The following is a 27,844-nucleotide window of genomic DNA, read 5'->3' as shown; positions in this document are numbered from 1 at the left end:
ATCTGAGTGTGAAATAGCTAAGAAGAAGAAAAAAAAAATTTAAATTGAATCAGGTTGGGCAGACTGGATGGACCATTCGGGTCTTTATCTGCCGTCATCTACTATGTTACTATGTTACTATGGTGCGAATTCCAGTGTTAACCATAAAGAGGATATTAGATTCAAATATCCCCCAGCAGTATCACCTTTCCAAATCCTTTGATCCTCAGAAATACCACTCTGTGTTCAATAGAGTTTCACTACACAGAGTTTTATGTGTTCTGTCGTCATAATAATAATAACTTTATTTTTTCTATACCTCCACAATCTTATGACTTCTAGACGGTTTACAGTGAAGAGAGCTGAACAATCAGCGAATTACAGAATACATATAGCGAAGATATCACAGTACAGTCAGCGAATTACAGAATACAGTTAGTAAAATACACATATTTCTCAAGTTATCAGCATGGTGTTAATCGTTTTAGACCACCTTATCTAAGCGGATGGTGACAATATCATTAGGGACTTCACCTTGAAAAAGCATTGTTATGCGAAACATGTTGGTGATGTCTGTCCCTGATTCCGACCACACTGAAAAAGCTAGGTACTAGCAATAATCTATTAAAAATAAATGTATAATGATCCCATGACGACAGAACACATAAAGCTCCGTGTAGTGAAAACCTATAGAACACAGAATGGTGTTTCTGAGGATCAAAGGATTTGGAAAGGTGATACTGCTGGGGGATATTTAAATCTAATATCCTCTTTATGGTATAACTGTAGAGATTAGCACCGAAAACGCTTACTACGAAAGCGCAGTCATTATTTTCAAGTTTATTAGATTTTTTTTTTTTTTTTTTTTTTTAATATACCGCTTATCCAGATTATCTAAGCGGTTTTACAATCAGGTACTCAAATATTTTCCCTATCTGTCCCGGTGGGCTCACAATCTATCTAACGTACATGGGGCTATGAACATAAGAACATAAGAACATAAGAACTGCCATCACCGGATCAGACCTTCGGTCCATCAAGTCCGGCGATCCGCACACGCGGAGGCCCCGCCAGGTGTACACCTGGCGTAATTTATAGTCCACCATATCTTTATATGCCTCTCTTAAGGAGATATGCATCTAGTTTGCTCTTGAAGCCTAGGACGGTCGATTCCGCAATAATCTCCTCTGGGAGGGCATTCCAGGTGTCAACCACTCTCTGAGTGAAGCAGAACTTCCTGATATTAGTCCTGAACCTGTCCCCCCTCAGCTTCATTCCATGTCCTCTAGTCCGTGTCAAATTGGACAGTGTAAATAATCTTCTCTGCTCTATTTTGTCGATTCCTTTCAGTATTTTGAAGGTCTCGATCATATCCCCACGCATTCTCCTTTTCTCAAGGGAGAACAATCCCAGTGTTATAAGTCTATCCTCATATTCCAGTCTCTCCATACCCTTCACCAGTTTTGTTGCTCGTCTCTGCACCCTCTCCAGCAGTTTTATATCCTTCTTTAGGTAGGGAGACCAATGTTGGACGCAGTATTCCAAGTGTGGTCTGACCATTGCCCTATAAAGCGGCATTATAACTTTCTCCGATCTACTCGAGATTCCTTTCTTTATCATGCCCAACATTCTATTTGCCTTCTTTGCCGCTGCCGCGCATTGTGCCGACGGCTTCAGGGTCTTATCTATCAGTACACCCAGGTCCCTTTCTTGTTCACTCTTCCCCAGAGTTGCACCTGACATTGTATACTCGTATTCCTTATTCTTATTGCCTAAATGCATTACCTTGCATTTCTCCACATTGAACTTCATCTGCCATTTCTCCGCCCATGTTTCTAACCGACACAAGTCGCTCTGGAGTTTCTCTCTATCCTCCTGCGATCTGATTGCCCGGCATAGTTTTGTATCGTCTGCAAACTTGATGATCTCACTGGATGTTCCTTCCTCCAGGTCATTGATATAAATATTAAAAAGGATCGGCCCAAGTACCGAGCCCTGGGGTACACCACTAGTCACTTTCTCCCAGTCGGAGAACTTCCCATTTATGCCCACTCTCTGCTTTCGGTTTTCCAGCCATTTGCCTATCCATCTTTGTATATCTCCCTCTATGCCATGGCTTTGTAGTTTCCTGAGAAGTCTTTCGTGTGGAACTTTGTCGAACGCTTTCTGGAAGTCCAAGTATATTATGTCCACAGGCTTCCCACTATCAATTTGCTCGTTTACGGTCTCAAAAAATTGGAGTAAATTCGTCAAACATGATTTCCCTTTCCTGAATCCATGTTGACTGGGTTTCATCAAGTCGTGTGCGTCCAAGTGCCGGACTATGCTATCCTTGATCAGTGCTTCAACCATCTTGCCGGGGACCGACGTAAGACTCACAGGCCTATAGTTGCCCGGTTCCCCTCTCGATCCTTTTTTGAAAATTGGCGTGACGTTCGCTATCCTCCAGTCGTCCGGTATCTGTCCAGTTCTGATTGTCAGGTTTGCAAGTTTGTGCAATAACTCTCCGATTTCAACCTTCAATTCCTTTAAGACTCTCGGGTGAATTCCATCCGGTCCAGGGGATTTGTCACTTTTAAGTTTGTCGATCTGATAGTATATCTGGTCTAAGTCCACTTCAACTGTGGTGAGGCTGTCCTCTATTTCTCCTGGAAACACTTTCTCTGCTTCAGGTATTGTTGAGGTGTCTTCCTTCGTAAAGACAGACGCAAAGAAGGAATTTAGTTTGTCTGCGATTTGTTTATCTTCCTTGATGTACCCTTTTCTTCCCTGGTCGTCCAGGGGTCCCACTGCCTCTTTTGCAGGTTTTTTCCCTTTCACGTATCTAAAGAAGGGCTTGAAGTTTTTGGCCTCCTGGGCTATTTTTTCCTCATAATCCTGTTTGGCATCCCTCACCTCCTTGTGACATTTCTTCTGATCATCTTTATGTTTGTTCCAGGCTTCGGTTGTCTTTATGCATTTCCATTTTTTGAAAGAGTCCTTCTTTTCTTTTATGGCTTCCTTCACCTGTATGGTAAGCCATGCCGGTTCTCTTTTGCTCTTTGTTCTCCGATCTTTGGAAATCCTCGGAATGTAGAGATCTTGTGCTTCTGTGATAGTATTTTTCAGTAGGGACCATGCCTGATCTACCGTTTCAAGTTTGTCCACCATCTTCTCTAGTCGTTTTTCTACCATGGCCCTCATGCGATCGTATTTACCCTTTTTAAAGTTTAAGGTGGTGGTTAAGGTTTTGGCATGTTTCCCTTTCCCGATGTCAAGTTTAAAGTTGATTACATTGTGATCACTCGTTCCCAGTGGAACCACGACTTCCACTTCTGTTATCGGTCCCGTGAGGCCATTTAGGACCAAGTCCAAGGTGGCGTTGCCTCTTGTCGGCTCTTTTACCATTTGTTCCAGGAAGCAATCCCCTAGCACATCCAGGAACTTGGCCTCCTTGCCGCAGTTGGAGGTTGCTAGTTTCCAGTCTATCCCTGGGAAATTGAAGTCTCCCAATACAATTACATTGCCCGTCTTGCATTCTTGTTTGATTTCTTCCATCATTTCTGAGTCAGTTTCCTCCGCCTGTCCTGGGGGACGATAGTAAAGGCCAATTTTCGTATCTGCACCATATTGACCAGGAATTTTGATCCAGAGTGACTCAAGCTTCTCTTTCATTTCTGTTGTAACCATTTCAACAGAATCTATTCCCTCCTTGACATATAGAGCAATACCTCCACCTTTCTGCCCTACTCGATCTCTTCTATACAGTTTGTATCCCTGTAGTACTGTGTCCCATTTGTTTTCTTCATTCCACCATGTTTCTGTTATGCCAATGATATCCAATATGTCATGTCTCGCTATTGTCTCTAGTTCCCCCATTTTGTTACCTAGACTTCTAGCATTCGTATACATACATCTAAATTCCCTTTGTGTTACCTTTTTGGACCTTCTACTCTTGGCCGTCCCTATAGTTTCAAATACGGTATCCTTTACTGCTCCTGTGTTATCACCCTTATTTGCTGTGTGGTCGTCCTCTCCTGTGTCTGAGTTGTCCCTTCCTGCTTTTTCTCCCTTATTGGCTGTGGGGTCGTCTTCTCTTGTGTAGGAGTAGTAGTCCTTGGCTTCTTCGTCGGGGCATCCTGCTATCCGTGCCATCGACCGGTGGTCGACTGTCGGCTTTCCCCTATCTTTCAGTTTAAAGCCTTCTCGATTGCCTTCTTCATGTTGCCTGCCAAAACTCGTGCTCCTTCCTTGTTGAGGTGTAGTCCGTCCCTTCTGTAGTACTTGCTTTTTCCCCAGAACGCCGTCCAGTTGCGCACGAAGTCGAAGCCTTCTTCTTCGCACCATCGTCTCATCCAGGCGTTGATTACTTGCAATTCCCCTTGTCTCTTTCCATCCGCTCTTGGTACTGGGAGGATCTCAGAGAAGGCCACCCTCACCTCCCTGATCTTCAGTTGTCTTCCGAGTGAGCGGAGCTGGCCCTTCAGCTCTTCCCTGTCATACTTCCGCCCGCTCACATCATTTGTTCCCACGTGGATAAGCACAGCGGTGTCCTCTCCCCCTGCGCCATCTATGATCCTGGAGATCCTGTTGGTCACATCCTTCACTCTTGCTCCAGGCAGACAGGTGACGACTCTGTCCTCTCTTCCTCCTGCGGTGTGGCTGTCCACATGTCGTATAATGGAGTCGCCTACGATGATCCCCATCTTCTTTATTCGGGAGTTCCTTGGGGGGCGTAGGTCCACGTCCTTGGAGTAGGGCCAGTCTTCTTCCTCCAATGATACTCTTGAAATTGTTTCCTGTTCTTTGGGTGGGGGGATGTCTTCCTGTGCTCTCACTATTTCTCCTGGTGTGCGGTTGTCTCCTACCTCGTCTTCGGTTTCTTCTGTGTTTGCATGGGTGTCTTCTCTCCTCACATGGGTTTCTTGAGTACAGTTTCCCAGCCCTGGGATCTCTACGTGGTGCTGATGAGCTTCCTCTATGAACATTTCTAGTTCCTTGACCTCGTCGTTTGGGCTGTACTCCACTAGAATCTTCTCCTGTGCTCGGATTCTGTCTTCGAGTTCCATCACTGTTCCTTCCAATAGTCTTACCTGACATTTCAAGCTATCCATCTCCATGCATCGATTGCAAATGTATGCCTGGATCCCCGAAGGGAGGTAGTCATACATATTGCAGCCGATACAGAAGACCGGAAAGCTCACCTTCTGACTTCCTTGGGCTTCCATTTCTTGCTTCCCTCGTGTGTGCTTGTGTTCCTTGCCTGCTGCTTCCTTATGTTACTTGCCTTGCTGTGTCTTTTGTGTGTGCTGTCTCCGCTCTACCTCACCTTGATTGTATGTGTGGGATTGTTCCCTTGGCGTCTGTCTCTTCCTTACCTTCTGTGTTTGTCGCTTCTTTACCGTTCAGTCCTCCTCGGTGGAAGACTGAGTGACTTGCTCACGGTCACAAGGAGCAGTGCGGAGTCATATTGATATTCAATAAAAATGACCCAACACGGGCCGTGTTTCGACAAAATAAAAACACCTTACTCAGGGGTCTTATAGGGCCCTTGGCTGTCTTAAATATAAAACATAAAAGTTACAAAAAATACAAGTAGTTAAGAGGCACAGCCGAGGACCCTATAAGACCCCTGAGGAAGGTGTTTTTATTTTGCCGAAACACGGCCTGTGTTGGGTCATTTTTGTTGTACACATTATTTGGTTTCTGTCCTGTGGGCCACTTGGGACTACACACACCCTTTGTGGATTATTTTTATAGTTAATGTTATTAAGTTATTTCGACGCTTATCAAACTTCAAACTGGTACATCCGACCTTTTGTTCCACAATCTTTTTCTTGTTTTGCTGCTTCATTTCCTTTGTGGAACCTTTCGGTGCTATTTGGAGTTTGTTGTCTTACCAAGGGGGTACTCCAGGACTGACTTAAGAAACACTGCTGTAAGCCACAGGTATCCAGAAAAAAAACAAACCCACTGCGTCAACATGAATCATGCCAGAAAAAAGGCACAAAAGTTGGGGGCTTTTATTTTTGGCTCTGAATAATGCATTATAAAACAAAAATGATGATTAACATACTGTATCTACCTTCTCAAGCAAAGCAAAATGCATAAAAATAAAGGTCAGCAAACAAGTCATAGGTGAGACCATGTGCTGGGTTAACTCAATACTTTGGTGATAAGCTTTAGAGTAGAGAATGGCATGGGGACAAATTTTCCCTGTCCCCGCAGTAACTCATTTTTCCCGTCCTGTCCTGTCCCGTCCCGTCCTCATGAGTTTTGTCTCTGTCCCTCCCTGTCCCATTCCTGTAAGCTCTGCCTTAACCACACAAGTCTCGAACACATATGATTTTAAATTGTGAAAGGCTTGTGCAGATGAGGACGGAGCTTAGGTATTGGTGGAATGAGGCATTATGACATCACAGTCTCAGATCTAGAATGTTGCTACTTAGGATTTTAAAGTGTTTGAGGCTTGTGCAGATGAGGACGGAGCTCAGGCATTGGTGGAATGAGGCATTATGACATCACAATCTCAGCTCTAGAATGTTGCTACTTAGGATTTTAAAGTGTTTGAGGCTTGTGCAGATGAGGACGGAGCTTGCAGGAATGGGGCAGGGACAGGAAAAGAACTTGCGGGGATGGGATGGGAAAATGAGTTCCCGAGGGAACAGGGAAAAATTTGTCCCGGTGTCATTCTCTACTTTAGAGCATTCTTCTCTCAGCAAGTAAGTGAAGAGACAATACTGAGTTAAAATGGCTCTACTATTTTGCTGTTCTATATTGCACTACATAGCTTTTTGGATAGCAGCCGCATAAATTAAATAGTCTTCAGATGTGATGCAATTTAGAAAATGCATAAAAACTATTCCCTCCCCCCTTTTCAAAAGCGTAGCGCAGTTTTTAGCGGCGGTTCCAGTGGTAACAGCTCCGACGCTCATAGAATTCCTATGAGCATCCGAGCTGTTGCTGCCACTGCTGACGCTAAAAACCACGCTATACGTTTCTAAAATTCTATATAAATGAATTGATTTTTTCCTTGACTTTTTGGCAGGAAGGCCTGGGTTGGGGTTTTTTTTTTCAGTTTCAGTATATATAATAAATAAAAGAAAAAGTGTACATTTTAGTATGTTTTAATTGTATGTTGAATATTTGTTTGACATTAGTTATTATGGACGTTGTTATGTAACCTGCTCAGAACTGTGGATGTAGCGGGATCTAAAATTTTTAAATAAATGAATATCACTGGACATAACATAACATTGTGCTTCTTAACCGCGTAACCGTAAGTTCAACGCAGTTTACAAAAGATTATAAACAATGTCACGAAGAACAAGAAAAGTTATTTGACCAAGTATTTTGAGAAAAGATAGGTTTTCAACTGAGTTCTAAAGTGTTTATAGCAGGGGTAGGGAACTCCGGTCCTCGAAAGCCATATTCCAGTCGGGTTTTCAGGATTTCCCCAATGAATATGCTTTGAAAGCAGTGCATGCAAAGAGATCTCAGGCAAATTCATTGGGGAAATCCTGAAAACCCGACTGGAATACGGCTCTCGAGGACCGGAGTTCCCTACCCCTGGTTTATAGGAACAAGCTATAAGCAGTAACGATTGAAATTCTTTATCGTGGGATGCTGCTTGAAATGCTCAAGTATGATTGAGAAATTTCTTGCTTTTACAACCCTGTACGGATGGGAAAGTAAACAGGGCATGAGATCTTCTGCTATGTTTATGCATAGAAACATAGAAAATGACGGCAGAAAAGGGCCACCGACCCAACAAGTCTGCCCTCTCTAATGATCCTCCCCCTAAGTTCTTCCTTGAAGTGATCCCATATGCTTATCCCTTTTTTTTTTTTTTAAATCGAGCACGTCGCTTGCCTCAATTACCTGAAGTGGAAGATCATTCCAACAATCAACCACCCTTTCGGTGAAGAAATACTTCCTAGTGTCGCTATGAAATCTCCCACCCCTGATTTTCAACGGAGGCCCTCTTGTTGCCGTAGGTCCTTTAAGGAAAAAAGATATCTTCTTCTACCTCAATACGGCCCGTAACATATTTGAACGTCTCGATCATGTCTTCCCCCTCTCTCTGCGTTCCTCGAGTGAGGATAGCTGCAACTTACCCAGACGTTCCTCATACGGGAGATCCTTGAGTCCTGAGACCATCCTGGTGGCCATTCTCTGAACCGACTATGCAATGCAATAGAAAATCTATCTACCATATAGAATGGAGCAGTGCCATAGATAACCTTATAACAAAGATAGCCCAACTTGAACAAGACACCATCAGGAGCCAATGCAACTCGCAATAGAATGATGTCACATGGTCATACTTCTTCAGACCATAGATCAATTTGACCTCATATGAGTCAGTAGAGTTAGGTGCAATGCCCATACTGTACATTTGCTGAGGCCCTGCACTATCTATATAATGCAGGAGTACTCTGTAAAATTTTTCAGCAACACTGCCCATGTAAAAGCCAGATCTATATGGATGGGCCTTTATTTATGTTTGTTTATTTCTCATCTGTGATGAATCACCAAATTTTGAACAAGCCAAGTCTAAGCGATATACTGTCCTAAGCTATAAACAGATCCAAAAGAAAGAGACGTGTTATTTACTTGTAAGAGCTTGAGACGAGAGTTCAGAACACAATAGATTGTCCCGAATATGCTGTAGGTGGTCAATTTGTTGAGCATTTTTCAAATTGTCAAGAATCACTCTGGTTTTCTGAAGCAGATGGCATCGGTTCAGCAAAAAGAAATCGAGTCTTGCACTTGATCTGCTTGGGTCGACGACAATTGGTAGGAAGACAATTGGGAGAACGACAGTTGGTAGGATGAAATCGGAAGGAAGATAATTGGTAGGATACAACAATTGGGTAGGATGACAATTGTTTTATCCAATTGATATATCCGATTGTTCTATCACTATCAATTGCAAGGCACCCCACACACCCCACTCCCAACAACCTTTGGACATCTCCTACCAATTGCACCACACCTCCCGACAGTCCACGTACTTCCCCCCCCCCCCCACACACACACACCACCACCACTCTTGGCACCCCTCTGCCTCCTACTGATAGGGCCTCCTCTTCACAATGGCGGTCCTTCCTCCTCCCAGTGCATCTTGGGATGCACCAGGAGTGGCCAAAACCCTGATTAGCTTAGCTTACATCAGAGGGAAGACTAAGCCAAACAGGGTCTTAGGCCCCTCCCAGTGCATCCCAAGATGCACTGAGAGAGGGAAGGACTGCCATTGTGAAGAGGCAGCCCTATCAGTAGGAGGGGGAGTAAGAGGGGTGCAGGAGAGGTATGTGCAGTGCAATTGGTAGTGGTAGGACAATTGATAAGGACATTTGGGCACGGCATTTGGATACAACAATTGATAGAACCTTTGTCATTCTACCAATTGTCTTCCTACCAATTGTCGGGATCTTGTTCTGCGTTACATTTTGTTCCATTTAATTTGTCAGGAGTAGTCGTGGTTGTTTTATCATCTCATAGGATTGCGCACCCAACTTTGAGCTGCAGGGGTTTTGATGAATCTAAGGGTCCTATTACTTCAGTGTTCAGTTTTGGAGACCGTATCTGGCGAAAGACGTAAGAAGACTTGAGGCGGTCCAGAGGAGGGCGACGAAAATGATAGGAGGCTTGCGCCAGAAGACGTATGAGGAGAGACTGGAAGCCCTGAATATGTATACCCTAGAGGAAAGGAGAGACAGGGGAGATATGATTCAGACATTCAAATACTTGAAGGGTATTAACGTAGAACAAAATCTTTTCCAGAGAAAGGAAAATGGTAAAACCAGAGGACATAATTTGAGGTTGAGGGGTGGTAGATTCAGGGGCAATGTTAGGAAATTCTACTTTACGGAGAGGGTGGTGGATGCCTGGAATGCGCTCCCGAGAGAGGTGGTGGAGAGTAAAACGGTGACTGAGTTCAAAGAAGCGTGGGATGAACACAGAAGATTTAGAATCAGAAAATAATATTAAAGATTGAACTAGGCCAGTTACTGGGCAGACTTGTATGGTCTGTGTCTGTGTATGGCCGTTTGGAGGAGGATGGGCAGGGGAGGGCTTCAATGGCTGGGAGGGTGTAGATGGGCTGGAGTAAGTCTTAACAGAGATTTCGGCAGTTGGAACCCAAGCACAGTACCGGGTAAAGCTTTGGATTCTCGCCCAGAAATAGCTAAGAAGAAAAAAAAAAAAAAAAATTTAAATTGAATCAGGTTGGGCAGACTGGATGGACCATTCGGGTCTTTATCTGCCGTCATCTACTATGTTACTATGTTACTATGTTACTATGTTCAAACATGGAAACAGAGGGGTTGGGAGAGATTCCGAATTTAGATAGATGCAGAAGATGAAAAAGTGAGCCAAACTGGAAACAATCACAGCATTCGCAATCCTCACTTGTTTGGGTCATGGCAAGAAGGCTTATAAAGCCTTTCATCCAGCTTTAGCTCATCTAATGACCTCCTGTTTAAATGCAATTTGTTTGCCTGCTGCTGTATTTCTTACTGTTACTTTTCAAAAAAAAAAAAAAATGCTAAACAACGGCAGTTCATTTTTTTACTTATCCATTTAGGGCTCCTTTTACAAAGGTGCGCTAGCGTTTTGAGTGCACGCACCGGATTAGCGCGCACTAGCCGAAAAATTACCGCCTGCTTAAAAGGAGGCGGTAGCGGCTAGCGCGCGGGGGCATTTTAGCGTGCGCTAAGCGCGCACTAAAACCGCTAGCGCACCTTTGTAAAAGGAGCCCTTGATGCAGTGTCTCTAGTATGCCCCGACGGGACCCGTTTCGCCCACAAGGGCTTTTTCAAGGGTTCACAAAGGCGCTCTCATTCAGCGTTCTTCCTCATTTAGGTGCAGACTAATTCTATCCCTAAATGAGGAAGGACGCTGAATGAGAGCTCCTTTGTGAACCCTTGAAAAAGCCCTTGTGGGCGAAACGGGTCCCGTCGGGGCATACTAGAGACACTGCATTAAATGGATAAGTAAAAAATGAACTGCCGTTGTTTAGTATATTTTTTTTTTAAGTAACAGTAAGAAATACAGCAACAGGCAAACAAATTGCATTTAAACAGGAGGCCATTAGATGAGCTAAAGCTTTATGAAAGGCTTTTTAAGCCCTCTTGCCATCCTATAAATGACCCAAACAAGTGAGGATTATGATTGCAGAGATTCCGAATCTCCCAATTCTGTGACCTTCCACTAACTTGATTGTAAGGCCGTACAAACAACGCACTTTTCATTCTCCAGTAGCCAACTGTGCCGCCTGAATATTCAAAATATATATTAGCAGCAGGGCCGGATTTTCCTATAGGCTAACTAGGCTTCAGCCTAGGGCCTCAAGATCAAGAGGGGCCTACATTCAAATTGTAAAAAAAAAACAGTGAACACTAAAACACTGAACCGAAAATAAGGAGAAATTCTATGCTTCGGGAACGGAACCGGCTCCGGCCGCAACGGGGCGCCGACTCAGCTTCTCCCTTTCTTTTTCTTGCCCCGGGAGGAGGATCGGGGAGGGAAAGACGTCAGTCCGGAAACAGCTGGGCAAAGCCCAGCCCCGAGGGGAGAGAGGCAAAACGTGGATTCGTCAGGACAGGGCGGCCCAGACTGCCATCGGGGGGGGGGGGGGGGTTCGGTGGAAGGGGGATGGGAGGCAGGCAGGCTGGCATCGGAGGGGGGTGGGGGGTTTAATGGAAGGCAGGCAGGCAGGATAGCATGGGGGGTGTTCAATGGAAGGGGGATGGGAGGCAGGCAGGCATCGGAGGGGGGGTGAGGTGAGGAAGGACGCACTGGGGGCACTATGGACATAGGAAGGGGCAATGTTGTGTGTTATGTTTGATTAGTTATTGTTACAAGTACTATATATGGTGCTGAGAATAAATGTCCAAATAAGTGTTCTCGACTTTTTTTTATTTATTATCCGTGTCACATTTTTTATAAAGGTTAGTACCAATAACAACATGTTTCATTTAACATATTGATATATATCACAGTAATGATGTATTTTATTATCTCTCATGTAATTGACAAACTTAAAAATGGGAGGTGAAATGGCCTCATAAGTGGAATAGCCTAGGGCCTCTTTTCATCTAAATCCAGCCCTGATTAGCAGCTTCTCCCATTTCTTACTCAGTAAAACTGAGTGCTCCATTAATGATTGTGCTTTGTTTTTGCTATATGGACCTGGTTTTGTTTCCCTTCATCAGTGAGCACTGGGGATGCTGTGGAGGCAAGTGTCCACATCCACTAAGCATCATCTATTGACTGAATTTAGAGCTCCCAATTGCAGGGAAGGGTTTCGCTCCTTCCCTGTCCAGCCAACGATTGAGGCTTCAATGACCCTGATTGGAAAAGGGTACAAAATAGGGGGGAAAGCTCCATATAGTTGCAAATAAAGGATTATGGCCCAGGTCCTAAGCCTGATTTTGATTTAGCTGGAGGTCCAAAGGATCAGGAAAATGCAAAAAAAATAAATGAATCTTACGTTTTTACTGAACATTACCAATATCTCAGTTTTAGATCATTTTAACATAGTCAAAACTGAATTACGTTAACAGAACTTCAACTATTTAGGCCCTCAATTGTGGAATTCTCTCCCAACATCCATCCATATTGAGCTTTCATTCGAGAAGTTTAAGATTATGCGTAAAACCTGGTTTTTCAAACGATCCTTCCGCTGATTCTGCCATGTCCCATAGACTGCTTTCCCTGTTCCATAGCACCTCATTTTTAAAATCTAATTTCACTTATCCTTTTCTTACCTTATTATAATTTCACTTCCCCTTTCTGCATTCACAATTATATATTTTGTACACCGTCTAGTGGCACAAGGTGTATTTAGGTAGAATATTAAGTACTAGGAAAGAAACGAAATAAATAAAATAACAGAGTGCCCAGTATTCTGGATTCATATAGCATGCTGTCACAGTCAGACCCTCTAAGCAGACATATAGAAACATAGAAACATAGAAGATGACGGCAGAAAAGGGCTACAGCCCATCAAGTCTGCCCACTCTGCTTACCCACCCCCTGTCTATGCCCTAATGACCCAATTTCTTTATCTTGACCCTCGTAGGGATCCCACATGGGTATCCCATTTATTCTTAAAGTCTGGCACGCTGTCTGCCTCGATCACCTGCACTGGAAGCTTGTTCCAATGATCAACCACTCTCTCTGTGAAGAAATACTTTCTGGTGTCTGCAGCAGCCACTCTCTCCTCCTCTCCCTATTGGCTAAGGCTCTTAACATTTGCATCTCCTCTTCCTATAGGCTAAGGCTCTTTACACCTGCATTGTGATGTCATAGAACTTTCTGATTATAGAAACATGATGGCAGATAAAGGCCAAATGACCCATCATAGAAACATAGAAGATGAGGGCAGAAAAGGGCTCCAGCCCATCAAGTCTGCCCACTCTGCTTACCCACCCCCTGTCTATGCCCTAATGACCCAATTTCCTTATCTTGACCCTCGTAGGGATCCCACATGGGTATCCCATTTATTCTTAAAGTCTGGCACGCTGTCTGCCTCGATCACCTGCACTGGAAGCTTGTTCCAATGATCAACCACTCTCTCTGTGAAGAAATACTTTCTGGTGTCTGCAGCAGCCACTCTCTCCTCCTCTCCCTATTGGCTAAGGCTCTTAACATTTGCATCTCCTCTTCCTATAGGCTAAGGCTCTTTACACCTGCATTGTGATGTCATAGAACTTTCTGATTATAGAAACATAGAAACATGATGGCAGATGAAGGCCAAATGACCCATCATAGAAACATAGAAGATGACGGCAGAAAAGGGCTACAGCCCATCAAGTCTGCCCACTCTGCTTACCTACCCCCTGTCTATGCCCTAATGACCCAATTTCCTTATCTTGACCCTCGTAGGGATCCCACATGGGTATCCCATTTATTCTTAAAGTCTGGCACGCTGTCTGCCTCGATCACCTGCACTGGAAGCTTGTTCCAATGATCAACCACTCTCTCTGTGAAGAAATACTTTCTGGTGTCGCCATGAAATTTTCCGCCCCTGAGTTTGAGCGGGTGCCCTCTTGTGGCCGAGGGTCCCTTGAGAAAGAAAATATCATCTTCCACTTCGACACGTCCCGTGAGGTACTTAAATGTTTCGATCATGTCTCCCCTCTCCCTACGTTCCTCGAGAGTGTAGAGCTGCAATTTGTTCAGTCTCTCTTTCCAGACAGCTAAACCCCTAGCACACCAACGCACATGCAGAAAGTCCTTATAATTTTCTGAAATATACTTTATTGAATAAATATAGTAGATGTACTCACAGTTGGTAGATTTTTTTTTTTTTTAAATACTGCAGCTGGAGGTGAAGATTTGAAGAACAGAAGCTCTGTGGCAGAGATAAGAGAATAGTTAGACAGTAAGGTATTCCAAATTCCAGAGATGAAATGCTGAATTATTCATGCATGTGGTCAGATAGCTTAAGGTGACGAGACTGATCCTTTGTTCGGGGACTAGGGCCACGTGTGTTTCAGACTGAAGGAGAAGTGTGACTGATCCCTGGGACAAAAAGTCCTCAGGGAATACTCATAAGGCTAGGGGGGAGAGGAGAAGAGACCGATGGAGACAGAGCTTGGCAACAGGTAACAGAGCGAAGTCATATCTTTGCAGACCCAACAGAGCAAAGGTTGTAGAAGTGACCAGGAAGTACAGCAGTGAGACAAAGGCCTCAAGTTTAGATGAGAGGAAAAGGAGAAAAGGCCACTGGAAGTGAAGCTTATGCCGGTAAGCAAAAGTAGCTGCAGCATGCACGAGACTATTTATTTATTTATTCGATTTTTTAGCCCGTCCTCCCAAAGGAGCCCAGAACGGGTTACAAAGTACATCCATAATAATCCAGACAGAGCAGAGATGACATAGTTTACATAAATTACAATATAGACGTGACAATAAAACATATGTACTTAGTAGCATCTGGTGAGATTAAGTGACATAGGTGCATTGACTGGGTGGCATTTCAGGGTGAATGACTTTAAGGCGCTGGGTTAGTAAAGAGGAAGGTTTTCACGGCCTTCCTGAAGTTCCAGAGTCCATCTAGTGATCTGACAGATGGAGGGATTGTGTGCCAAAGTTTAGGTATGAAATGCGAGTAGGAGCGTTTGCAGGCGGTTTCAGTTTTGAGAGAGCGGCCGGGAGGTATGGTCAGTCATTTTTCTCCTTGGGACCTCAGTGGTCGTTTTGTGAAGTAGATTTGTAGTTTAGTTTTCATGTGGTACGGAATCGTTTCATGGAAGGTTTTGAAAACGAGGACCAGGGCCTTCAAGGCACAGCAAAGTGCATTTCTCACACACCATAGCAGGAAATGACTGCAACATTAAAGTTTTATGGAGTATGCAAGGGGCAGAACAACCAGGCTAGCCAGGCACATAGGCTCATGTGTTGCAGTGTTCTATATAGCCCAAGTTACCTTTATAAAATTATTCCAGGTAAAGTAGGTGCACACATTTTATATAGGCTCTGAGGTAGGTTTAAATCAGGGATCTCAAAGTCCCTCCTTGAGGGCCGCAATCCAGTCGGGTTTTCAGGATTTCTCCAATGAATATGCGTGAGATCTATGTGCATGCACTGCTTTCAATGCATATTCACTGGGGAAATCCTGAAAACCCAACTGGATTGCGGCCCTCGAGGAGGGACTTTGAGATCCCTGGACTAGACATAGGAGGTGGGCAACTCCGGTCCTTGAGGGCTGCAAACCAGTCGGGTTTTCAGGATTTCCCCAATGAATATGCATTGAAAGCAGTGCATGCACATAGATCTCGTGCATATTCATTGGGGAAATCCTGAAAACCCGACTGGATTGCGGCCCTCAAGGAGGGTCTTTGAGATCCCTTGTATAAATATATGCATAGAGATATATATGTGAATATTTTATAACAGGGGTCTCAAAGTCCCTCCTCGAGGGCCGCAATCCAGTTGGATTTTCAGGATTTCCCCAATGAATATGCATGAGATCTATGTGCACGCACTGCTTTCAATGCAGATTCATTGGGGAAATCCTGAAAACCCAACTGGATTGCGGCCCTCGAGGAGGGACTTTGAGATCCCTGGACTAGACATAGGAGGTGGGCAACTCCGGTCCTTGAGGGCTGCAAACCAGTCGGGTTTTCAGGATTTCCCCAATGAATATGCATTGAAAGCAGTGCATGCACATAGATCTCGTGCATATTCATTGGGGAAATCCTGAAAACCCGACTGGATTGCAGCCCTCAAGGAGGGTCTTTGAGATCCCTTGTATAAATATATGCATAGAGATATATATGTGAATATTTTATAACAGGGGTCTCAAAGTCCCTCCTCGAGGGCCGCAATCCAGTTGGATTTTCAGGATTTCTCCAATGAATATGCATGAGATCTATGTGCACGCACTGCTTTCAATGCAGATTCATTGGGGAAATCCTGAAAACCCAACTGGATTGCGGCCCTCGAGGAGGGACTTTGAGATCCCTGGACTAGACATAGGAGGTGGGCAACTCCGGTCCTTGAGGGCTGCAAACCAGTCGGGTTTTCAGGATTTCCCCAATGAATATGCATTGAAAGCAGTGCATGCACATAGATCTCGTGCATATTCATTGGGGAAATCCTGAAAACTCGACTGGATTGCGGCCCTCAAGGAGGGTCTTTGAGATCCCTTGTATAAATATATGCATAGAGATATATATGTGAATATTTTATAACAGGGGTCTCAAAGTCCCTCCTTGAGGGCCGCAATCCAGTCGGGTTTTCAGGACTTCCCCAATGAATATGCATGAGATCTATGTGCATGCACTGCTTTCAATGCAGATTTATTGGGGAAATCCTGAAAACCCGACTGGATTGCGGCCCTCGAGGAGATATAAATGTTAATCTTGCCTGTTTATTTTTCCCTAAGAAATGGTTCCATACTGTATCATATAAAAGTAGGTAGTGTTCTAAGAGCCTACCAGACCGCATAAAAGGTGGAAAGGTTGGGGCTCTTGGTCAATAGTGCAGGCCCTAATGTCCACTAGTGAAATGCCAGTATAGCCATAGATAGAGCTTTAACTATTGCCCTCCATAAGGGCAATTCTATATCCCAGACACCCTCCTGCGTGCATGCAAAATGAACATAAATGTTTAGAATAATGTAATAAAACAAAAGAAAGGCAAAGCCGACGTCACAATACAACACAAGGGATTTTATTGAAAGTTCCTACGGGAAGTCCCAGCCGGGATCCTGGTTTAATCTGTTTTGCCATCCCTGTCTGGCTTTTCACAGCTTATCACAAATACTCCATCCCCCCCTCACTCTTGTCTTTATTTATTTATTTATTTTATATATAATATTTCTTTATTGAGCAAACCAGTACACACATAACATAACAGAGTAAAGGGACATCCATCAATCCAGAAAAAAACTGCCCTACCGGGCATACAGAGAGCAAAGGTCATAGACACAACCAAGATCAGATGGCTCAGGAACAAGAGGTGCTCAATACAATTTTCCATGTAAAACCCTCTGAATAACCCCCCCAGGACATATCGTAGCACCCCAATACTATAACATACATTAGAATACACCGTAGAAAACCGGATCCAAACCTCCCCCCAACCCCCCCACCCACCCCTACTCCCGACTTTGTCTATTTTTTGTCTATTTTGTGTATTTCATATATATATTTATTTATTTTAAAATCTTCTATACTATTTATAACTAAGCGGTTCACAAAGCTACGTACTTAATTTAAAAACAGAATCATCATGACATACAAATAATCCTAAGAAATCATGTTAAAAAACATTATTACAAACTAAAATCATGATACAAGTGATCGTGAACAGTTCACCAGCTTTGCCAAAAAAGGCAATTATTAGCTAGAAAAAAGGCATCTACAAATAGCTGTGTCTTGAGTAATTTCCTGAACATATCCTTCACACGGCAGCTTCGTATTTGGCCTACAAAGGAGTTCCATTTTTTTTAACTCCTGCACAGCAGAAAGTCATTTTGCCAGTCTCAACAAGCCTTGGGTATACATTTGTCTTCAGTAAAGCTGAATTTTCAGAACGTAATGATCTATTTGGTGTATAACTGGACCTATTAGTTTTAAACAATGTTTCCATACATTACTGTTTTATATTGTACTCTGAAGTAGAAGTCTGCATGGGAACAGGGATCGCGGGATTCCCGCGGGTCCCGCGGGAGTCCCATGGGAATCCCCCCTAACCCACGGGACTCCCACGGTGACCTCCCTCTGGCCCACGGGACTTCCACGGGGACCCCCCTCTAGCCAACGGGACTCCCACGGGATGGAAGGCTTTGGAAGCAGTGTTCGTCCATATAATATAATGGACACGTCAGCCTTAGTAAAAGAGGGGGTTTATAAGTTAATTACCTGAACAGAAAACAAAAAAAACAGTTCCACCAAAGAGATTCCACCAGGAAAACAGCAGTGCAAACACAAAAGAAACTGTGGAATTGATGATCCTGTCAGAAGTAATTTCTGCTTTTTATGGGGACGGGCGGGGATGGAGGTAATTCCTTGCGGGGACGGGTGGGGACGGAGAGGATCCTGACAGGGACGGGTAAGGATGGAGAGGATCCTGGTGGGGATGGGTGGGGATGGAGAGGATCCTGGCAGGGACAGGTGGGGACGGAGAGGATCCTGACGGGGACGGGTGGGGACGGAGAGGATCCTGGCGGGAATGGATGGGGACGGAGAGGATCCTGGCGGGGACGGGTGGGGAAGGAGAGTATCCTGATGGGGATGGGTGGGGATGGAGAGGATCCTGGCGAGGACGGGTGGGGACAGAGAGGATCCTGACAGGGACGGGTGAGGACGGAGAGGATCCTGGTGGGGATGGGTGGGGATGGAGAGGATCCTGGCGGGGACGGGTGGGGACAGAGAGGATCCTGGTGGGGATGGGTGGGGATGGAGAGGATCATGGCGGGGACGGGTGGGGATGGAGAGGATCCTGGCGGGGACGGGCAGGGATGGGTGGGATTTCTGTCCCCGCGCAACTCTCTACTCTGAAGGCGACTGGTAGACAATGCAATTGCTGTAGATATGGCGAAATGTGATCAAATTTGGACAGTCCCATAATCAATCTTGCCGTTGCATTTTGTACAACCTGAATGCCCTGCTCCCAGCTTTTGTTGTTCCAAGATACAGGGCATTACAATAATCAAGTTTCAACAGGACCATGGCCTGAACTATGGTACGAAAATCAAATGGCGCAGGCATTGGTTTCAGTCGATGTAACAAATGAATTTGCGCAAAGCACGCTTGTACAGTCACCTCATTGAGTCATAAACTCGTGACCAGGAAGAAAGTCATCAATGACTTTCACTTTTTTTAGGCCACTGTTGATCCTGTTTTCCTACAAACATTATTTCGGTTTTATCTACCTTTTACGAAGGCGCGTTAGCGGTTTAACGCGCGTCATAGCGCGTGCTAAAACGCCAGCCGCGCTAGCCGCTACCGCGGGGGTTAGCACGTGATTAAAAGTCACGCGCGCTAAAGCCGCTAACGCGGCTTCGTAAAAGGAGCCCTTCATTTCAAACCTTGATCTCCCATCTGAGCATATATTTTCGGGATAATTTAATCTATATTTAGGTCTTTTTCAAGACTACCTGAAATAGAGATACCACTGTAATATCCTGTTATCAGGTATGTTATCCTTGCTTTAACATTTTTTTAAGACCTCCTATGACCGTGACTTATGACATTTACCACATTTTTAATGTATACTAATGATTTCGTTATGTATACTAATTATGGTTCTGTATTTTAGATGTTTTTGTTTATCATATTCTGTATGGTTTATCATTTTACTAATTGTTTTATTAATTATGTTTATTTTAGTTTGGTATGTCACCTGAGAAAGGCAGCATTCTGCCGAAACAAGGATCCTAGTTGGGGCTTCCCATAGGAGCTTTCAGTAAAATCCCTTGGGTTGTATTGTGACTTCGGCTTTGCCTTTCTTTTGTTTTGCTTCTCGCTGTGCTGGGCAAAGGAAGACTCCTCTCTTTCTATCGAGTAGAATAATGTAATTTACATGAGTATGTGTGTACATAGAAAAAAACCCAAAAGAGTAGAGACAAATTCCAGCACAAGGGTTTTATTTAAAAAAAAGACCTGACATGGATCTGTGCCTGCCTCAGACGCCCCTCATGTGTGTGTTTGTGTGTGAAAAATTCTCAGCCCAACCAACCAACTTCCTAAATTCTGAGCGTTATTTTGCCACTGTACGAGCTGAAAGGTGACCCGTCAAAAGCGCGCCGGACATTAGCACGCTGACAATCACCCCCGACATTTACGGACAGGACAAATGCGTACTGGATCCTATGCTTTCCCGTTTGCGCTCTGAGAGAGGGTTTAGGGGCAGCCCCCAACACACTCGTGTTCCCGTTGAGGGGGGGTGTGGGGGGGGGAACCCCCACTACACTTAAAACTCGCGCTCTCTTTCCCAAGTCTTCCCGTTTCTGCTCTTCTGCTTTCGGGGGTGTGGGGGAGGACCCCCCCCACACACACACACACTACAATTCCCCTCTCCTTCAGGGGAATGCCGACACACTCGATTGCCACCAACCCCCCCCTACTACACTTACCATTGCACCCCGATAATCCCGCTCCCTTCATGCACGCACTTGTCCCTGTGAGCATTTGACGGAGCGGAATTGTCGGCGTGCCAATGTCCTCCATGCTACTGACGGTGTACCAGCTGAAAAGAGTGCTATTTCATTAACTGCCAATTTTGGACACCATATATGGAATCGGGGGGGGAGGGGGGTTGAAGTACTTTGCACAATTTAGTAAAAGGGGTCTGTAATCAGTACATGTTAAACAAGGTACAGAATTAACATCAGTACACAACGGGGTCATATCCTAGGATAGGGGTGTCAAAGTCCCTCCTCAAGGATTTCCCCAATGAATATGCATGAGATCTATTTGCATGCACCGCTTTCATTGTATGCTAATAGATCTCATGCATATTCATTGGGGGAAATCCTGAAAACCCGACTGGATTGCAGCCCTTGAGGAGGGACTATGACACCCCTGCCCTAGGCCAACAGAAAACGTTAAACCCTTGGAAGTAATTGTCACATCACCCTTTCTTGGCTCGTTCTAGGAAAGCTGCGCCCCATCTCTATGCCGGTTGAATATAATTGGGTTGGCGATTATGAAGATCCCAGCAAGATGAAACGAGACGGCAGAAGAGGTAAGCGTGGGGGCTGTGGCCTTCCAAGACGTGCACCACACCTTGACAGCCATGTGAAGTTCCAGGAAACAATTAACGCTATATCAAACGGAATCGTCTGTGTCCTTCAGATGCTGCGCACTGCGGCGCTAGACATCTGATCGCGCCCGGTGCGGACACGTTGCAGAGATGATGCCCTCGGAATCTGTGAGGGAGGTGATGGGGAGTGTTTAGAAGACTGTTACGGTGGTTTTGAGGGGGGAAGGGTGGTTGTCATATGTCAGGCCCAGGAAAAAGCATCTTTTCCAGACTTAGCTTGCAAAAAAAAATGAACCCCCGCAAGGAAACATATTTATTTATCCTGATTTAATTGTACCTGTTCTGTTAGTCTAGGTCTACTAGTTGTGAAGTGGGCTTAAGGAAAGAGATTTTTTTTAATACAATTGGGGCAGTTCTATAACTGGGCACCTCCATTTAGGCAATTTGTCCGGGATTTGAAAAAGCCTCCTCAAATTGCGTCGGGCAGGAAGAAAATCAGCGCATGTGCGGACTTCCTGCCCGAGAAGAGCAGGCAATGGGTTCGGGACTAGGGCGGGCCTAGGGGTGGGTCTAGGGGGCCGGATTTTCCGATTGGAAAATCTGGCAACCCTATCTGAGCACCCAGATGCTATTATAAAATACTAGTGTGAATCCACATTGGTGCATCTAAATGTAGAAACGCCCACTTAAGCCAGGTCAAAGGCAGGTCAAGGTGCACAACCTAGAATAATATAGAAGTTGCATATGTCAGTAGAAGACACGCCCATGTTCCTCTCATGCTCTGCCCAAGAGGAGCAGCCTAATGGTTAGTAATAATAATAATAACTTTATTTTGTATACCGCCATACCCAGAGAGTTCTAGGCGGTTCACAGTAGTTAATAAGATTACACATGAAAAAATAACGTTGGAATTTACAGTTTGTTGGAATGTACACGTCATTGAGATTAACAGGAATATAACGAGATGAAGTCGATATAAAATGCCATCAGTGGGAATATACAAGTAGTATACAAGGAGAATACAAGGAGTATGGTACAGGGAGAATACAAGGAATATACTGGGAATATAGTACATGGAATATACATGAGTGACCGGGAAGTTAATAGGTTTGGAGGGGACCTAGGGGGGGAAGGTGGGGTTCAAGTGTATTGAAGGGAGTAGAAGTTGCGAGAGGGAGTGTTAGGGATTCTGTCTGTGGAATAAGTAAGTTTTGAGTTTTTTTCTGAAGTCCAGGTAAGTCAAGTATAATTTGGGCAAGCCATGAGTTTATTTTGGCCGCCTGGAAGGAGAAGGTTTTGTCAACGAATCGTTTGAGAGGGCATAGTTTTAGGGAGGGGAAGGCGAATAGATGAATTCTGCGAGAGTTCTTTTTGTTGTGATTTAATTTAAAGTGGGGGATGAGGTAGCTTGGGGATAGACCAAACACCGTTTTGAAGCTGAGGCATGCGAACTTGAACAGTACTCTGGATTCAAATGGCAGCCAGTGCAGTTTATGGTAGAAAGGGGTGATATGTTCCCATTTGTTTAGGCCAAAAATAAGGCGGACAGCAGTGTTCTGGATCAGTTTTAGTCTCCTCGTGGTTTTCTTCATGGCGCCTATGTAAATGACATTGCAATAATCGAGGATGCTGAGAATGGAAGATTGTACTAACAGTCGGAATGAGTTGTCATCAAAGTATTTTTTTATGGTGCGGAGTTTCCAGAGCAGAGAAGCATTTCCTGACGGTAAGATCGGTGTGTTTCTCAAGTGAAAGGTGTTTGTCTAGGGTGACTCCTAGTATTTTTAGGGTTTGTTCTAGGGGAAAGTCCGATCCATTCACTTGGATTGAGGTAGTTTTGAGTTTGTCGTTGGGGGAGGCCAGGAAGAATTTAGTTTTGTCAGCGTTTAATTTTAGTCTATGGGATAGCATCCAGAGTTCTATCTGCCTGAGTAAGTGTGATATAGAATCAAGCAGCTCTAGGGTGAAACTGGTTAGGGGGATGATTATTGTGATGTCGTCTGCGTAAATGAAGAATTTGAGCTTGAAGTTGTGCAGGAGGTTTCCCAGGGAGACGAGGTAGATATTGAATAAGGTGGGGGGACAGTGGCGAGCCCTGTAACTAGGCCTGATAACTAGGGGGACCAGTATACCGACAAATCCGCGCAGGACAATTGCGCTCCGACAAATGCGCCCTGATAATTTCGCGCACGGACAAGTGCACGCACGAGAATTGCGGCCCCCTCCAGGATATCTGGAAGGCCCGAGGAGTCTGAGCAAATCAAGGCCTTCCAGGTGTCCCCTAAAAGGGTTCCCTTAATCATGATTAAAACCCAACCCTAACACTAGAGAGAAGTGAATGTTTTGCGTGTAGGGGTGGGGTCCCCCCACCCCATCCCCTCAAAAAAGAGGGTTACTTTGTAACCCTCAGAAAGACAAAACATTATCTTGTCAGGGCGCAATTGTCAGGTCACCTCCCATTCGGTGCGCGCAGTGGTCCTACGCGCGTTTGACGGGTCGCCAGGGAACCAGGTTCAGCTCCTTGTGACTTTGGGCAAGTCACTCAACCTCTATTGCCCGAGCGGCAAAATAAGTATCTGCGCATTATCCCTCAAATTCTAGGTACTCAAAATTGCACACGTTTGAGCTCATGCACGAGTTCATTGAGTAAGAAGCCAAATAGCACCAATAGCTGGGTGAAAGCAATCAATTATTGGTGCTACCGTATTTCCCCGCATATAGGCCGCCCCAGTGTATAGACTGCAAAAAATGCCTATACATATTTTAAAACTCTTAGATAAGCCGTCCCATGTTACAAGCCGTGGCTTATCTAAGAGTTTTTAAACCACCTGGGGGCGGCCTATACATCCCTCCCCCCCGTATACATCCCCACCGATAAGTACCCTACCTCCGCCGGCTGCCTCCTACCTCCTGCAATGTCGCTGCCGCAGGGCAGGAGCCATCTTTTTAGCGTCCAGCACCACCCTGCGCTGCTTCCTTAATGCCTGCGTCAGTTCTCGCAGGACTCTCAATCTCGCGAGTCCCGCGAGAACCAACGCAGGCATTGAAGAAGCAGCGCGGGGTGGGCTGTGCGCTGAAAAGATCGCTCCAGCCCTGCACCGCGGCCGCGAAATTGCAGGAGGCCAGCAAGGGAGCTACATTATTTAATAAAGTATAGGGGAATCTACTAACGGGGCGGCTTATCTACGATGTCATTAGATAGACCACCTCATATAAGGAAGCCGCACCCACTGTTTGGACTACAAAACCCCTATATAGGCCGCGGCCTATATATGGGGAAATAAGGTAATTGTCAATAATGTAGACTTACACACCAGGGTTACCATATTTTTCTCCGTGAAACTTTGGGTACCCTGTTCTGCCTGTAGCCCTGCCCCGTTCCACCTCCAGCCCTTTCCCCACAAAGCCTTCCGGATGAGCTCCACCCACTTCTGGAGGGCCAGGAGCACATTGTGGATGTGTGTGACATAATGCAGATGTAGCTGGAGCTCGTCAGGGCTTACCAAAACCCGGACAAATGCCCGGTTTTGGAAAGTCTGTCCGGGGACCCGGACCGTCCTCTAAAAAGAGGCCATGCCCGAGTTTTCCCGGATATCTGCTATCCCTATTACGCACAAATCATACCAGGGAATAGTCTATAACAGGGGTGTCCAACCTTTTGGCTTCCCTGGGCCGCATTGGCCGAAAAAAATGTTTCTGGGGCCGCACAAATGCGCAAATGCTGCAGCAAGACAGAGGAGGGAGCTGGCGAGACGGTAAACACCCGGGGACAGCAGAGAAAAACACTGTATCGCCCTCGACCGGGGCCGCACAAAATACTTTATGGGGCCCTTGGGCCGCAGGTTGGACACCCCTGGTCTATAAATATGCGTGCATAAACCTTTTCAATACAAAGGGAGGGGGGGGGCAAGGGACAAGTCAGGGGCTTTCATTACAGATGCACGTAGTATTATAGAAGATGCATGCCTAATTTAGGCACAAGGATTTACACTTAGTTTCAATTGGGATAAATCCTTCCGCCCAAAATTGGGTGTGAATCCCAGTGCTAAGCGCCCAAGTCAGAGCACCATTTATAAATTATGTTCAGTGCTCAATTTTTTTGGCGACCAAATTTGGGCGCCATTTTCGGAATCCAGTCCAGTATGTAAACAACTTTGATTGTAACTACAAAAAAGAAGGAAATAAATCAAATCCCATCCACTTCCAACGGCTCGCCAAGCCACTTCGGACTAGATTCTACAAAAGAGCGTCTACAGTACATTGTAGGCGCCGCTCATAACATAACATTGGCGTACCGCAATACCTTGCAGATCTATGCGGTATAACAAATTTAGGGAAAGCTGAACATCGGCAGCGAGCTACAATAAATTAATCTTCCCCAAAACTTTGCATATAAATAATCTTACAAAAATTGTGCACGGAGATACGTTTTTAACAGTTTTCCTAAAATTCATATAAGATTCAGAAATGGAAAATAGCCGGCAAAGGTTGTCATTAACTCTTAGGCACTGTTTACAGAATCAGGCCTAGCAGTGCCTAAGGGGACTTAGGCATCCCTAAAGGTAGACGCCGCTCCAATGGGCCAGCTTTTCACTCGCCTAATTTATAGATGCCTCTCTCGGATGCCTAAGTCAACCACACCTATTCTCCGCCTCTAACCACGCCTACTTTTAACATAGGCATCGTTAGGCATCCTTAGGTGTTGCTAGGCATCCTATGAGTTCAGCACCGAACTCTTAAATTGTTTAATTCATGATTTTTTTTTTTTTATTGGCTGAAAACCAGCACAATTAATTAGCACACCAATTAAGTCAGAAAAAAAAAAAAAAGTTAGGCGGTGCTAAGTGGCCACAATTAGGACACCTAGCAGCACCTAATATAGGTGCCATTTATAGAGTCAGGTCCTTGAAAGGAAAGGCTGTGGCTCACTGGTAGAGCTGCCGCCTCTGCACCCAGAGGTTACATAGAAACATAGAAGATGACGGCAGAAAAGGGCTACAGCCCATCAAGTCTGCCCACTCTGCTTACCCACCCCCTGTCTATGCCCTAATGACCCAATTTCCTTATCTTGACCCTCGTAGGGATCCCACATGGGTATCCCATTTATTCTTAAAGTCTGGCACGCTGTCTGCCTCGATCACCTGCACTGGAAGCTTGTTCCAATGATCAACCACTCTCTCTGTGAAGAAATACTTTCTGGTGTCGCCATGAAATTTTCCGCCCCTGAGTTTGAGCGGGTGCCCTCTTGTGGCCGAGGGTCCCTTGAGAAAGAAAATATCATCTTCCACTTCGACACGTCCCGTGAGGTACTTAAATGTTTCGATCATGTCTCCCCTCTCCCTACGTTCCTCGAGAGTGTAGAGCTGCAATTTGTTCAGTCTCTCTTCGTACGAGAGACCCTTGAGCCCCGAGATCATCCTGGTGGCCGTCCGCTGAACCGATTCAATTCTGCACACATCTTTACTGTAATGTGGCCTCCAGAATTGCACACAGTACTCCAGATGAGGTCTCACCATGGCCCTGTACAACGGCATTATGAGATTATGAGGTTGTGAGATCAAATCCCGGCTCTGCTCCTTGTGACCCTGGACAACTCAGTCAAGCCTCCAGTTCCCACCGTTAGCGCGCGCTAAAGTGCTTAGCGCACCTTAGTAAAAGGAGCCCTAAATTGCCATCATCCAATTTAGATAAGACAGAAGCATGAATTAAAGTATGTAACGATTTCTCATCCGCTCAGTTTGCCAAATAGGATCAAGGCGGTTAGCGATAGAATCCAATCAAAGTAATGATAAGAACTCCACTTAAAGATAGGAAAAGCAAAGAAATAATCTAAATATCATACATCTATCATACAAAATATTGAGTACATTCTTCAATAAAGATAAATAAACAAAATGAAATAATGCAAATTGAAGTACTGTTATTATTATTTACTGTCCCTGTTTCCAAGATTACCTCACTATCTTCCTCCTGTACTAACGCATAGCGGAGGTTATTGCGCCGGCAGTGGCGGTAACTTCTCCAACGCTCATAGAATTCCTATGAGCGTCGGAGCAGTTACCGTCGCTGCCGGTGTTATAACCCGCGCAATGCGTTAGTAAAGGAGGGGGTATTTTAATTGTATATTACACTGACAATTGGTCCACCTGGGTGTGCACTGCCATGGGTGAATCTCTTAATAATGGCAGTTCGTAAATCTCAGTAGATAGTCTGTTATTGAGAAAGACTTGGGGAAGCCACTGCTTGCCCTGGATCGGTAGCACAGAATGTTGCTACTCTTTGGGATTCTAGAATCATGCTATTCTTTGAGATTCTGCATGGAATCTTGATACTCTTTGGGGTTCTAGAATCTTGCTATTCTTTGAGATTCTGCATGGAATCTTGATACTCTTTGGGGTTCTAGAATCTTGCTATTCTTTGAGATTCTGCATGGAATCTTGATACTCTTTGGGGTTCTAGAATCTTTCGTTACTCTTTGAGATTCTAGAATGTTGCTACTCCTTGGGTCTGGACCAGGTACTAGTGACCTGAATTGGCCACCGTGAGAACAGGCTACTGGGTTTGATGGACCATTGGTCTGACCCAATAAGGCTATTCTTATGTTCTTACCCCTTTCTATCAAAAACTCCACCAGCTGCCAGTGGAGTCCAGAGTTCTGTTT

General features: G+C 44.9%; 1 protein-coding gene across 6 annotated transcripts in view; it reads left to right on the top strand.

Moving 5' to 3' along the window:
* CNKSR2 (connector enhancer of kinase suppressor of Ras 2) overlaps nt 1-27,844 on the top strand; it is a 546,461-nt gene that overhangs the window by 338,179 nt on the left and 180,438 nt on the right. For all 6 annotated transcript variants that reach the window (XM_033948517.1, XM_033948514.1, XM_033948515.1 and 3 more), the window contains one exon: nt 21,076-21,165. In XM_033948517.1, the coding sequence (XP_033804408.1) occupies nt 21,076-21,165 (90 nt within the window). The remainder of the gene's footprint in view (nt 1-21,075; nt 21,166-27,844) is intronic.

Source organism: Geotrypetes seraphini, chromosome 6, assembly GCF_902459505.1.
Source record: "Geotrypetes seraphini chromosome 6, aGeoSer1.1, whole genome shotgun sequence".
Lineage (NCBI taxonomy): Eukaryota > Metazoa > Chordata > Amphibia > Gymnophiona > Dermophiidae > Geotrypetes > Geotrypetes seraphini.
The sequence above is the reverse complement of the archived record's forward strand: the minus strand, read 5'-3'. Positions and strand labels throughout refer to the sequence as shown.